Source organism: Conger conger, chromosome 1 (genome assembly GCF_963514075.1).
Source record: "Conger conger chromosome 1, fConCon1.1, whole genome shotgun sequence".
Lineage (NCBI taxonomy): Eukaryota > Metazoa > Chordata > Actinopteri > Anguilliformes > Congridae > Conger > Conger conger.
In genome coordinates this window covers 40,815,175-40,830,369 of record NC_083760.1, presented here as the reverse complement: position 1 = coordinate 40,830,369, position 15,195 = coordinate 40,815,175, and the positions used below count along the sequence as shown (strand labels likewise).

Sequence of the window (15,195 nt, the reverse complement as noted above, 5' to 3'; positions counted from 1 at the left end):
TGTGTAGGGGAAAATTCACAGAACAAAAGAACTAAAAGCATGATAAACAATCACTAGTCAAAATCAGACTCCACCTGAATGAGCAGGCTGGTTCCTCCAAAGCGCTCAACGATGTATGCTAAAAGTGTATCAATATATCCATATTAAAGTATGATATGTACCCTGTATAGTTTCAAACTGATTAACTGCTAAATTGTGCTAGGATTACACAGTGAGCCAGCCAGCTGGGGGGGGAGGCGTCTCAAACTGTGTATCCAAGGACACAGAGCGAGATATGACTTTACAGCTGATTTCTCCGGGACTCTCGATGTTTTATGCCAGAATTGTATCTATTTGACCTAGAACATTAATTATAGCTGAGCTTATGAAAACGCAAGAAACCACAGTGAAAACTGTTGAAATGAGAGCAAAGAATGCTACGTACATTTACTCCCTTAGAAGAGAATAATTAATCAAATATTTAGTATGTCTGTATATTAGAAAAGTATATTAGAAGTGAATATTAATGAAATGTTTAGTTTGTATATTTTCAATGATTACTGCTGCTTAGTTCGTCTTATAAAAGCGAAAGATACAGAGTGACGTGTATGGATGACGTGTTAGAGGGAGGGCATCCAGAACTTTATGAGGTCTGGTAGTTTGCCAAGAGCAGGTGCGGGGTGAAGTGAGGACAGGGGGAGTCCTGAACTTTGTTCTAGTTGGCAGAACACCCTGAACTTTGCACAGAGCATAAGGACCGTTGGCAATTTGCCACAATGACGTAGTGGGAGGAGCGTTGGGAGGAGTTACGATAAGAACAGTGTGGGTGATTTGCCAGAATGAGGTTTGAGGAGGGGTTGTAGGTGGAGTAACTGTATAATATGGGTGTAAAAATGACAGTCGGGGTTCAGTTCTGAGAGCTTATCCGGCTAAAGTCTGATTTTCCTGAAGATCTTGCTGCCTGGTGTCATCTTTTCCCTCGCGAAGATGTTTTTCGACAAATTGAAGATTTGGACTCTGTCGTTTCCTAGACACGACACATGGACAGTCCGAAAGGAAAAGAATGAAAGAAAGTGCCAAACCCCAGCATGTCTCCCAAAACAGTCCCACAAAACTAAAATTAAAGTCCAAAGACCAGAAGGCAGCTGTCTTCTTCCTGAAATCAGCGATTAAAAAATGTGAAAATTGCCAGAGCAGCTGCAAGACAGAATCCTTTGTGTACACCAACAGCAGATATCAACCCCCCCCAAAATGTCCACTATCTCTATGACCCCCTGAAAGTGTCAGTGTGGAAAAGGTTTGCATTGTTATGCATAGGTGATACTGATATAGTCAGTTGCAACCTGCACCTTCAAGAAACACACACTCAGTGAGCACTTTATTAGGTATTTTAGACTTATTTTTTAGACTTCTACTGCTGTAGCCTATCCTTTAGAGTTACGATGCGGTGTGTGTTCACTGCATACCACTGTTGTAATGTATGGTTATTTGCATTACTGTCACCTTCCTATCAGCTTTGACCGGTCTGGCCATTCTCCTCTCACGTCTCATGAACAAGGCATTTCTGTCTTTTTTTTTTGTTTTGTTTTTTGCATCATTCGTTGCAAACTCTAGAGACTAGTGTGTATGAAAATCCCAGGAGATCAGCAGTTTCTGAGATACTCAAACCAACCTGTCTACCAACAACACTCATTCCACAGTGAAAGTCACTTAGATCACAGCTTTTCTTTTTTTTGTTGATGTGAACATTAACTGGAATTGCTTTTAAAAATGCAGATTTTAACAGTCAGGATTCAACAACCATGATCTGTATCAGCTTTCAATCAATGATTTCAGTTGGATGTCTTCACTTAAAATCAGGATGGTGTGTGCTATTCTTCCCAAGCCATAAAGTAATAAACTCTCAGCATAGTTTTTGGGGAGGGGGTGGGGGGGGGGCAGTTATAGCAAACAGCATTCCCGATGATTAAAAGAGCAGGCTGCTTTCGTAGACAATGCAAGTTTGCTAAAATAATTTACAAACATTTGTCTGGGCCTCAAAGTCAATAATCAAAATAAGTTACCCAAATTAATTGAGAGATTTCTTATTTATTTCAGATTCCATTCATTCAAATTCACTAAATTATTATGAAAACACTGCTTGTATGAATAAAATCATACAATTCATACAAAACATTCTTACAAGCAAATTGATTGTACTTGCATACTCTTGACACATTATAATTTAAAAGAATGTCCATTTGTGAATTTCAGATTTGTAAAAATACCACTGCATCCTTGTGGAGCAGAGCTGTCCAAATATTATCCAAGAAGGGACAATGCTTGTTTATAAACTTTGGAACTTCCAGAAGTACAGACTCAATTAATTGTCAAACCTACAGTTTTTGAAATTATCCAGTCACATAAAACTATGACACTGCAGAAAAACCGGAATCCACTCATTTTTGCTACCCCCTTGTCCCCCAAAATAAGTCACTATAGCAAAGGCATTTAAACATTGCTTTTAGTTCATTTTTATTCATCTTTATTTAAAAAGTCAGAATGGAATATCAGAGAAACTTCACAGATCAACTTCTCAGATACCCTTTCATTTCACCATTATACACATTTCCAGAAAATCCCTAAGATAAATACTAGTAATAAGACTATGAAATAATTCCTGCAAATTTATCTTGTGGACCTTATAATGACCTAGAAAAACAGTACAAACAGTTTGGTAAAGTCCAGTTTCAGGTTTAAAAGAGTAGTAGGTGAAGAGAAAGCCTTGGGATGCTTCACCCTGCAATGCTGGGTTCACAGTGGTCCACTGCAGTCTAGGTTGGAGTGATGCCTTTGGTAGGGCAAGCGGTGGATACCAATAATCACATTATCAGCTCATTAGTGTGTGATGTAGACAGGTGCATGCGTGTGTCTGTGTATAGGTTTGTGTGCATTTTTCCTCCAGGCAGTGTGTCCCTCAGGGGAGTGTGACCCCCATAGAGTTTATTTATTCTCAAACAGCTGCAGGTCTAGTTGGACCCACACCTCACCGGCCTCCACCTCATGCAGTAGCAGCCTCCGGTTTGTTGGTCCTTTGTTCTTCAGCTCCTTCTTGATGGTTTCTAGGAGAACCTCTGTACGGCCCAGGAAACCTGTGGATAAGGTGGGAGTTATGACTAGTTTGTTTAGTGTTGTTTATTTGCACATAATTTAAAAAACAAAGGACGTAACATGAAAACAAGAAAAAAGCAAACACGAAAACAAGAAAATAAGGTAACAAAAAAACAACGTAATATGTTGTATACGGTCATAAAAAAACAATAATGTGTGTTAGTATGAAAGTATAAGGCATAAAAGTCATCAATTGGACATTTATGGATATATTTTCTTATTTTGTTGACTGCCAAGTTGTAGTGATGTTGGCTACCATTTCAAATGGTTGATCTTGAAAAAGCTAAGCAAGCCTGACCAAGGCTTGCACTATCTTAAAAACCTTTCAGTATGGGTTTTAAGATCGATATGCAAGCAGGACAGAAAGTGATTTTGAATGTCTTGTCAGATGACGTTACATACTAGTTGCGCGGACATTGTTTGAGAGAGCTTGTTTTTATTTGATGTTAACATTAAAAGCTACCTTCGAACCTGAGTTTGGCATATAGTGTAGTTGCATGCAGTTTTGAAATGTTTTCTGATTTTACTATGCATTGGTTAATGGCATTCCTTAGGATTCAAAGTTTTCCTATATACGTAGTCCCAAAATCATAGCTCCCGATTTCTTGCATAAACAATATCTAGCCTCATTTGATTTTGTGTAAATGCTTAACAGTTACCTTTCATTCAAAAATGTAAAAGTAAGAGTATAATAATTAACCAATACTGCAAGGTGATCCAAATTTCAATACTTTGTAACTTTGTTTACAAATAAAATTATAATTATTATTATTAAGTTGCAGATGTAGATTAAACCTAGTCCTAGACTAAATTTAATTGGAGATTAGATCCATACAAAGCTGCCTTTAGTCCAGCATTAAAATGAATGAAAATGAATGTCCATGTAACCGGCCCCTTTTTTGTTATTGACCCTCATCTTATATCACAGGCCAATGGTAATGCTTACATAGTGTCGCATGAGTTACACAGAGTTCTTAAAAAATAGAATGGTTATTTAATGTTATTTATTGATATATCAATTATCTACCACACCAGACCTGAGGTTTTGGCAAAGCCTTTCTCCAGAGAAAGATGTTTCCAAAACGTTGGCTCAGGCATGGTAGTTCATTGATATACAAATTAGTGAATTAAATAACCACTATCTTTTTGTGCACCCCTGATAATACTGCTTTTTTCAGTTGTCACACACTTGGACTGGACTTGGACTCAGAGCTCAGAGACTTGACTCGGACTTGCATTTGATGACTTGTGAACATCTCTGGGTGACAGTAACACAAATAACCACACATTACAACAGTGGTATTCAGAAGAGCATCTCTGAACACACAACGCATCATAACTCCAAGTGGATAGGCTACAGTAGTAGAAGTAAAAAAAATAGACAAACCATAAACCACTATATATTATGGGCAATCTTGCTACAAATGACCTCTCCACCAGTTAGAGGCCAAAATGCAATGTGACAGCCCCTACTGTCGGAACCTCGCAATTATTTTTTTTCCAGCCGGCAGAATTTTTACTGCAGAAGCAAAACACGAAATGAAACAAAACCACTGTAACACCCTTATAGCTGCAGCCGCTGCCTCTGCCTCTGCCTTTGATGTAATGTCAATTTCATGCAGCCTGAATGCCAGGTCCATGATGAAGTGTTCTCTACCCTCAGACTTGCTAAGACATTGTTTGAATTGGAGTCTGGTTGATGATGATGTAAAAGAAAAAAGAAAACGGCAACCTGCCAACGATAAGTGACAGCTTTTGTAGTGCTAGCCACAGCTTTACCCACAATAACTAATCCCACCCAATTCTTTTTGAGTGAAGTGGAATGTGGCGGACCATCAGCAAAAGCATCCAGACTCAGCTAGATTTTATACTTTAAATTTTTTGTTGATATTTGCACAATGTGACACATAATGGATTTATAGCTAAATATTAGTTGAGTATTTCAAGATTCCAGATCTGTGCTCATCTCATTTTTGATATCAAATATGAGTGTACTTGAGCATCCCGTAATGTTGAGAGCTGTGCAATGATACCCCCTTAACCAGATCAAGCGAAATATATATTGAATGCGGTTCTGACCGTCGGGGGAGAATTGATCCCTCTCTCGTATTGTAATACAGAGGACATCCTTGTGCAGGTCTTTGAGAAAGAACTGGCAGTTGAAGTTCCACTTTGGGTTGAGGGTGTCATTCAGGGTACGAGAGGTGTAGTACTGCTCACCCATGGTCACCTCGCAGTATGGGTTGCCCTTTCCTGCAGAAAAATGAAGAGATGTAGCAGTTTAAATAAGTCAAAGAGTAAAAGCATCAATGTTTTGTGAACAATTTTTTTTATATACTGAACGCAATAACAGATATTGAACCTGGATTTCACCACCGTTTCAAATCCAGTATGAATGTCATTTCACATGTGGACTACAATCTCCACAGGGTCACCAAATACAAATTTGGTATTGCTATGTTATACCATCCAACGGATACTCACACAAGACCACTCGTTCCGTTAGTCAATTTGAGACATGGTTGTAGTGAACTGCATGCGTCTCCAAGTTTGAATCTTTCTAAATTTGAAATGAACAACGGGAGGCCGATATTTAGAGTTCTCCATAACTTTGTGAAAATCCATAAATCTTTGTAAATTTGTATGTAGGGATATTTTTGTATCTATGTAGAATTCACATCTAACCTCAGAAAAAAATAATCTTCTTTTTTTTTGGAGATTGATCGTCCATCTGCCCTAAAAACTTTTTTCACCAGGGACCAAATTTGGGGGGGGTCATATTTCCAGTAAACATAGTTTTAATGTAATTTTATTTGTAAATGTGAGCCATTTGAGTAAAGATGAACATGAAACTAATAACATTAGCTGAGATATGACCCATGAAATATTTCATTTGGCCATTTTTGACACATTTAGACCCATACGGAAAGCAGTGTCAAAAATGTCACCCTCTTCAGATATGTTGAAGTTACATCCTTAGTCAACTTTTCTAGAAAGAATCAGCTTTGGTACCCAGTGGGTTTTATTCATTCAACCCTTCCAACTATCCTAACTTCATTCATGTTTACATACCTGTAACACTCCTATAATCTAGAATGGAGGAGTCCAATTGTCATTACCAGTATAGCCACTTTGGATTATTCCACCTTTTAAATAGGGTTTAATCCATTACTGAATTCATCCTTGATCAACTTTAAAAAATGATCTGTTAATAGAGTATCGTTTCGAAAAAAGGGATTTACTGAGAAGGCCTCATTTCAAATCACAGCATCAATACATTACTTTCATTGTAAAATATTAATATGTTGCAAGTTTAAACATCAATCAATCATTCATTCATCCTGGGAGACGCTCTTATCCAGAGCGAAGTACAGCAAAGTGCATGCCCATAACCAGGGACAAGTGCACTGAAAGACCCTAGTGGGAAGTAGTTTCAAATGCTAAGAATACAACAAAGTTGGGCCTTGTAGATCAGTCTGACAATGGATTCAATCTATATAGCCATAACTTTAGATGGCTAGCTTCTCAATTTTGAGCAGAACTTAACGAACATAAATGTAACCATAGCAACATGATGTAGACCCCTTAATGGCTTAAAGTTTTATTTTGAGGGTTACATATTTTAATCTTTGTTAAAAGACCATGGTATAAGCAGAATAATCCATTGTCATTAAAGGGTTTTAATGCACCTTGCAGAATTACTTGTGGCAGGTGGTTCTTCACCTTTGCATTGTTACAGATAATTCCTTACATATGTGTGTAGTCGCATTCGGAGTGATACCAAAACAATAAAACCCAATTAAAAGATTATTTTGTTTAAATTGATCAAGGATGCATGCAGTAATAGATTACACCCCATTTAAAAAGTGGAATAGTCCAGAGTGGCTATACTGGTAACTGCAATCAGACTTTTTAGACAATAGGGGTGTTACAGGTATGTGAAGATGTATGAAGATAGAAGAAGATAGATAATCCTATGTTTATAAGTGCATTTCTAGAGCCAAATATCTCCTGAACGAAAGCAGATGCACAGATTTAGGGCTTTTTCTTACTCAGTTATTGAACTCTAAAAATCGTATTTCATGCCATAACATGTTTTGCATTGCGACACCAGGTAAAGCCTCTACTCCCAGAAGAATCAGGGTGATAGCTTTGTTGTTTAAGCGCTGACGACACAGGAATGCAACTGATTTATAAGTGTTAATCCTCTCTTTGTGTGAGTGGATTGGTTTTGCTGAGCGGCACCTCTTCCCCAGTCAGGGTGAAAGTAACCGTGTCAGCTATGGCCGATTGGAACTGAGCTGCAGATTTCCCCCATCAGTGCGAGAGCGACCGTTTTGGCTGCCGCTGTACTAATTGGATTGGCTATCATATTACTATATTTGGCTATATAATATTATTTATATGCAAGTATATTTACATAACGTGTATTTACACATATACTATTATATTATATTGATATTGACAGTGTTTTCCCTAACACTACCTAGCCATCCCTCCAACCCCATGTCTGTCTGTGGCGTTGTCTACAGCAGCTTGAGGAAACTTATTTTGATCCGTGATGCAGTATTGGGCAGTATCTGAGGCAGCTTTGGAAATATAAGGAAATACAACAATCCTGCCCTCGGAGATGATAGGACAGTCATTTTATTCAGCCTATTTCCTGATAGCAAAAAAGGATGGGGGTTTCCAGCCCATCGTGAATCTGCCTTACTCCTTTGAGAAAGGCGTATTATCTCGGATTGACTGTCATGAGAGCCTCTCTGACTGGCCAGCGGCTTCTCTCACTGGGACCAGATTGCTAGTCATCTGTAGAATGGTGGCTTACCACTCCAGGCCTTCAAGGGGGTGTTTCCAAGTTCCATGCTGTTCCTGAGTCACGGTAACACAGACACCTCAGAAAGGGGCAGGGGTGCCGTGTGCCAGAACCACTCAGTCTGGGGTCTGTAGAGACCCTCCTGGAGAGGGGTTCATGTGAACCGGCTCGAGTTAGAGGTGGTATTTCGGGCTTTGGTGTACTTCCTGCCTAACCTCATCTGGAGATACAGTTCATACATCAACTCCCAAGATGGGATGCTCTCTCTATCGCTTCACAGGAGGGCTTGCAAGCTTCTACTGTAGGCATATACTTCTGGGGTGTCATTGCAGGCTGTACACCTGCCAGGGAAGGACAATGTGGTAGCTTATCTTCTGTTCAGGGGAGGCCCCCTGGGGAATGGTAGCTCCACCTAGATACTGTGCAGCCCATCTGGAGCAGTTTTGGTCAGGGGGACCCCTTTGCCTCTCAGGAAACAACTAATTTCCCCTGGTGGTTATTCAATGGTGGGTCTCAGAGGGATGTTGGGGGTGGATGCCCTTGCGTACATATGGCCTTGGGCCCTTCTATATGGTTTTCCCTCCTTCCCTCTGGGTTAGGGTTTTACAGTTAGGAGGTGAAGGCTCAACGATCTCTCTCATCCCTAATGCTGTATTCCAGCTACTTCACACCTTTGTCGTGAAACCTTTGGCTTTCGACCCATTTCATCCTCCTCCTCACAGGGTCTCCAGAGGCATCTAAGTTGTACCTGCTCAATTAAACAGCTTGTCTTTTTTGTCTTTAACTTTATTTTCATGCTTCCTAATGACATAGCCTGCCCACCAGACCAAAAAAAAGAATGGCTCATTGCTTTTCAGTCTCTTTGATATTAAGCACAACTGGATGATGGTAAAATAGCTACAGAGGAGATAACTAATGCAATTAATGTGTGTAGCTTGAGCATACAGTACAGGCAGAAAACGGTTTAGTTCTCTTAACAGTAAGATACATAAGACTGAACAATGATGTTGGTATGAACCAAAACATAATAGTATGAGTTATGATTGTTTACTGAACACAAGTGGCAATTATGTCATCATATTTGTTTTATGTTGATATAATATTGACTACTTACTGTATTACATTTATTATGATGTAAGCATTTATTTGTTTATGTGGATGTTCGCACTTCTCAACAGGAGAAAAAAAAAATACTAACAAGTCCATATGAACTTTAGACTGTGGGTTGTCGAAATTAGCTAACTACACAGTGACAGAAAGCAGGTAAACGATATAATTACAAATTGCAATGCATCACGTCACGGTAAACCCACCAGTGATCAAAATAAATCACTAAAGAGTCTATAAGCGTTGAAAATATTCTGACGGTAGCTAAAACTTCTGCACGTGTAATGTGAATGATATTGTAATAGGAAGTAGCAGCCTGGCATATGCTTTTATGGCATCCCTTCAAAAATATTAAATCCCATATTGTAAATATTGTTTACACCTAGATATGTTACACTACTAAATTTAGAAGATTGTATCAGACCACCAAATTTTTAGGTAAGCAAGTGTTGGAACAGTAAATAACACTTATTATTTGGTAGCATATGCCTTGTTTGCAATAACTGCATCAAGCCTGCGACCCATTGACATGACCAAACTGGTGCATTCTGCTTTTGTGATGTTTTTCCAGGCTTTTACTCTTTCAGTTGTTTGTTCCGGGGGATTTTCCCTTCCGGAGGTGAAATGCATGCTCAGTGGGGTTAAGGTCTGGTGATTGACTAGGCCATGATCAAACCTCTGTTGTGCTGACTGTGTGTTTTGTGTCATTGTCTTGCTGCACGATGAAGTTCCTTCCAATTAGTTTGGATGCATTTCTCCGTAAGTTGGCAGACAGAATGTTTTTGTACACCTCTGAATTCATCCTGCTGCTTAAAAAATTGATGTAGGAGTGCTCTTTACAGGTCCCCAATTTACGACTTAATTTGTCATGAGAAACTCAAGGGTCTGAAAAAAATGCAAACCATCCCTTTAACATTAGACGGACTAAAAACTGTGGAAACCTAGGTACTGCAGATGAAAATTTGCTTTTTCATTAACATTTTCATATTTTGGATTAACAAATAAAAAATAAAAACATAATAAAAAAAGAGAGTAAAATAGTGTAAGGTTGTGTCTTGAAACTCACCGTTGGCCTTGCAGGGCTGGAGATCAGTGGCTTCCAGGACTGTTACAAGCAGTCGGCCAATTTCACTGCCCTTCTGAGAGCGCCCTAGAGCCATGGAAATGCACTCATTAGCCCATGAAAAATGTACATCTCATTAAAAATCTGGGGTTGTGGTTGGAACGATAACCAGCATAAACAGGGGGGCCCCAGAACAGAGTTTGGGAACCACTGCATTAGCCAGCATAGTCTATCAAGTTCAAATAAATAAACTACTATTCAAGGGTGGGTTTCCCGATTAACAAGTGTTTACAAGGTTCTGAAGCAACCAGCGTTCTCCTGTTTTCACAAGCCCAAACACAGATTTGTATTTATTTTATTTATCCTTTATTTATACAGGTAGTCTCACTGAGCTCCAAATAAATCACATATAAAAAACACATATAAAAGTACAATTCAATCACACATTCAGCATATATATATATATATTACGGCACGGTTCCACTGAAAAAAATAAAATAAAATCACATTTTCTGTAAAATTTACCCTTTTCCGTTCGCTGCCACAAATCAACCCTCAACAATTCAACTTTCAGGATAATACTACCTTTGGAATGATTACACCATGTGTATGGTGAAATTGGTATAATTACTTACCATTTCTATCTGTGGAGTAGATTTTATAAAAACCTGATTTTGGACTATATTATAGGACCATTTTTCTCAATGCATTGTTATCTTATAATCATGAAACCTTTTAAAACCTTTACTCCATATTCAGGGGAGTATTTTGAGCCAATTATTGTCTTGTTCATCTTGTTCATCTTCAAAAAAAGAATCTGGAAGAATTATAATGATATCTTACTTGGTCCAGATTATAGACAGCTACAAATATGTTCAAATGAGTAATTTCCTCAATCTTGAATAGTCTGCAAATGAACTAATTATATATTTTGTTATTTATCTTTTCAAGTCCATACCTCATGATAATTGAAGTATGTACCTCTGAAATGATCTGGAAGACCAAAGATGCTTTTTTGGTGGACCATAACCTTAAAGTCTCTACAGTGATTAGTGAAGGCAAGTACATAAAAAAATTCATGTATAATACCTTAAATGTTTCTAAGGGACAAGAGATTATAATTTCATGTTTGTTTGCAATTTATTCCATCTGTAAGGGGCATAGTACTTAAAACCTGTTTCGCCCCAAAGCAGTGTTTACCTGTGGTGTATCTAACATTAAAAAGTCCCTAAACTAGAAAGTCCTAAGAGATAGAAGGCAATTCCCTTCTTTTCCCTAAGGAGCACCATCCTACTTTTTCATATAAATTATGTGTAAGAAATGCATTCCCTGTGATAAGACACAATGCACTATGATACACTGCATCTTGGCACTGCTATAGGGGTCTCCATAATCAAATACTGACAAGACAGTTGATTGTACAATGGTTTTTCTATTGACAGGAGAGAAACATGCTTTAATTCTGTACAAGAATGTAATTTTAGCTTTTAACTTACAAGACATACTTTCCAGGAGTGCCAGGAGCCCCTATAGACTGTTTCAAACAGTTTTTTATGGACAGCGGATATGATGTCACTGTTCCCAGAAAACCTCCGGTGGGTTGAGTGTTTTGTTTACAAGCTTGCTAATACCACAAAGTAGATACCTTCTGTAGAATCTGCTGTCTAATGTGAGCTAGCTTGCAAACATAAGGTGATCTTACCAAGCGTGCAAATGTGAGATTGTGCTGTGATTCGGCTTAAGCCTGATTTATATGTAGTTGCACGACCCTTGCGACAAGTGCCGTATGACAAAAAAAAAAAGTGTCGCACAATGTTTTGCACTTATACTTCATAAAGGTCTGCGACTATGGTTCTGTTGATGGTAACAAGATGCCAAAGAGCTGATGTTTAGATTTTTGAAAATATGGCAGAACCTGGTGGATCCTATCCATGACAATGAATTTCAGTGTTCTATCTGACTGTCAATAAAGTATAACTGTGTCCGCGACAATTCTACAGATGCACAACACTGAGAAAAAGTGTTCGAATCCCCGTTGGCCGAGGCCTCTCTGTGCGGAGTTTGCATGTTCTCCCCATGTCTGCGTGGGTTTCCTCCGGGTACTCCGGTTTCCTCCCACAGTCCAAAGACATGCAGGTTAGGCTGATTGGAGAGTCTAAAATTGCCCGTAGGTATGAGTGTGTGAGTGAATGGTGTGTGTGCCCTGTGATGTTCTGGCGACCTGTCCAGGGTGTATTCCTGCCTTTCGCCCAATGTATGCTGGGATAGGCTCCAGCCCCCCTGCGACCCTGTTCAGGATAAGCGGGTTAAGATAATGGATGGATGGATGGGTTTCAATTTGGGTATCCTGGAATGTATGAATGCAGACATTAGTATTTCCCAATAGTTTTCTTGAAAATAAAATACATTTTGTTTTGTTTTCTTAGATGGACACTTAAGAGGAACTTAGTGCTTCTTTGCAAAGTGCATTCCTGCTAAAGCATGAATAGTTGATGTGTTTTATAATGTCATTATTTGGATGAAGATTTATCAAGTTATCAATGAGACGTTATCATGTTCAATTTAATTCAATATACCGTCGTTCCATAGTTTTTATTTTATGGGTATACATTGTATACGTTTACAACATTTACTCTCAATATACTGGCTGCTACATGAAAAATAGATGATGAGGCTACTACACTGGTAGGCTGGTGATTGTAAGCATGCATCAAAAGCGCTTGCACATTGTATGCACTACCAGTGTGGACAGCTGTGAGTGGGATCTTCAAGAGATCACATGATCTAGACTGCTCCTAAGAATTAACTAAAGAGACTTTTGGGAACTTGCTTGGGAAGCCCATGTTATTTTAACAGTGATTATAAGTGGGCATTTAAAGAGGTTATTTAACAGGCATTTGGGAAACCCACTGCAGTTCTTGCCATCAAAGGTGACAAAAAGTGAGTAACTTTTGTAAGCCTTACCCTGGTATGTCTTTTCTAGCTGCTTCTTCTCCATCTCCATGAACTCCTCTGAGGCAGTTGTAATCTTCTGGACCCAGGTTGCCCTAGGGAGACAGAGAACTCAATCAAAATGGCAGACATAATGCATTCATCCTTTCAACTTTGTCCCCATAAAGGGCGATTTCCACCTATTTTGTACTAGTCCTATAAAAGTGTCAATATCGCAAATTTTAAAAGATGTTTTGATAAAAAATGTAAAGTGAAATAACCTTTATGTGTAGTTTATTCACATACTGTATATTCTTTTTTTTTTTTTTATAAAGCAAGACCAAAGTGTCACCCTCCTCCACTCCGTGCCCTGGAAACCGATCTTTGTGGACTCCCTCCCTCCACTGTTCCATTTTCCGAAGTGAAGGAACAAAACAGAAAAAAACCCTGCCCTCCTCCACTCCCCCAGAGTAGTGTACAACGATGTATGTTTCAGCGGAAGTTTTTTCACATTCCTGACTGACTTCCTCATGCTCACACCCACACAAAATCTGGAACTGTCCACATCCAGAAAGTGGAGATGGGAGGGAACTTGAACTTGTTTTTTTTGTGTGGGTCATATCTGACAACAAATGCAATTTAAAACATGGAAGTGGGTTTATGTATTTGGTTGTAGGCTACATTAAACCAGCATAACAAGCTGGTTAACAAGCAGGACAGCTTCAGTTATTTCACTCGCCTACGTAAACGTGCATGGAATTTTTTCAACCAACCATTTCCAAATAGCATATTTATTACCAATAGATTTGTTACAGATGTTAATGTGGGAAATAATTGTGACGGCACTCATGTATACGCGAGTTACTATGGGGTAGCTACAGGTATCCTATGTTGTCTAGGCTATGTCTGTTATGTCACTTATCATGAATCTCTGCAATATTTCTGTTTTGAAATTACGTTGTAAAGTATACTTGTTTAGAAAGTACTGACCTTTAAATGGCCCTTTTCTCACGCTGATTGCATGTTCAGGTAAATTGGGACAATCATTTTCAGTTCAAATTTCATTTTTTTATTTAAAAATGGTACAATGGAACATAGTAAATTATAGCTTACAGAGTAAAATATGGAATCAGGTGTTGTATGAATACACAAATAATTACAAGAACTTAATTATTTGCATAATTGATTAAATTGCAATCTTATTGAAAACTATTAACACTTAAAAAAATATTTAGCCACATTTTTGTGTCGTTATTATCACGCATATCATGATAGCCAGATTGTGAAGTCAGTTTGTTTCTGTGGGTCATATGCGACAAACAAATTCCGCAACAGGGGAGTGGGTTTATGTATTTGGTTGTAACCACTGGCGTAGCGGACATCCCCTCAGCCCCAGCTGTGCAATTATTTACTTTTTTCTACCTTTATTTAACCAGGAATACCCAATTGAGGTCGAAAACTCTTTTGCAAGGGGACCTGAAAACTCAAATTCAAATTCAAGCACTTGTTAGCCTACTGTTGCTACAGTTGTGCAAGTTGTTATTGTTAATTATGCGCATGATCTTGCTTGACTACTCAGCATTAATGATCAGTAATCTCACTAATCTGTCATTTTCCCATTAAAATTGAACATTTCCTAGGTATTGACAAGCAGGGCAGCTACAGTTATTTAAGTAGCCGATGTAAACATGCATGGATGCATTTATTCAACTAACTGTTTCCAAATGGCACATTTATTACCAATACATTTTTACAGATGTTACAGAGGGAAATAATTGTTTTTCCACTGCGAACACTTGCGATAACTGACAACGGCAGCAGAGCCGTTAAGTTCTTTGCTGGAGTGACGATGCCATTTTGGCGCCATATAGCTCTGCCAATGTATAATCCGTATATTCCGTGAGGTGCGTGGTTTGGTGTCACTGGCTAACAGACAAGCTAACTTTTCACCATTCATTTTCAACGGGGCCTCATTCTGAAAATATCAATTTTAACAACAACCGTAGCACATGAAAACCCTCTTTTAGGAAAAGGCACTCGTGCATTTAAAAGTAGGATGTGTTCTAATTGGGTGAGAAACTGTACAACGCTTTAAAAAGTTTGTAGAAGAGCGCAAAAAAACTTTTCAGGATTCATTGGAATAGCACGT

At 38.6% G+C, this 15,195-nt stretch overlaps 1 protein-coding gene across 3 annotated transcripts in view; it reads right to left on the bottom strand.

Moving 5' to 3' along the window:
- Positions 1–2,468: 2,468 nt before the first annotated feature.
- The window catches only part of LOC133124295 (intersectin-2-like), a 115,788-nt gene continuing 103,061 nt past the window's right edge, over positions 2,469–15,195 (bottom strand). For all 3 annotated transcript variants that reach the window (XM_061235386.1, XM_061235377.1, XM_061235367.1), the window contains 4 exons: positions 13,080–13,162; positions 10,119–10,202; positions 5,209–5,382; positions 2,469–3,110 (listed from right to left, as the gene is read on the bottom strand). In XM_061235386.1, coding sequence (XP_061091370.1) covers positions 2,962–3,110; positions 5,209–5,382; positions 10,119–10,202; positions 13,080–13,162 — 490 coding nt within the window. In that variant the 3' untranslated portion in view covers positions 2,469–2,961. The remainder of the gene's footprint in view (positions 3,111–5,208; positions 5,383–10,118; positions 10,203–13,079; positions 13,163–15,195) is intronic.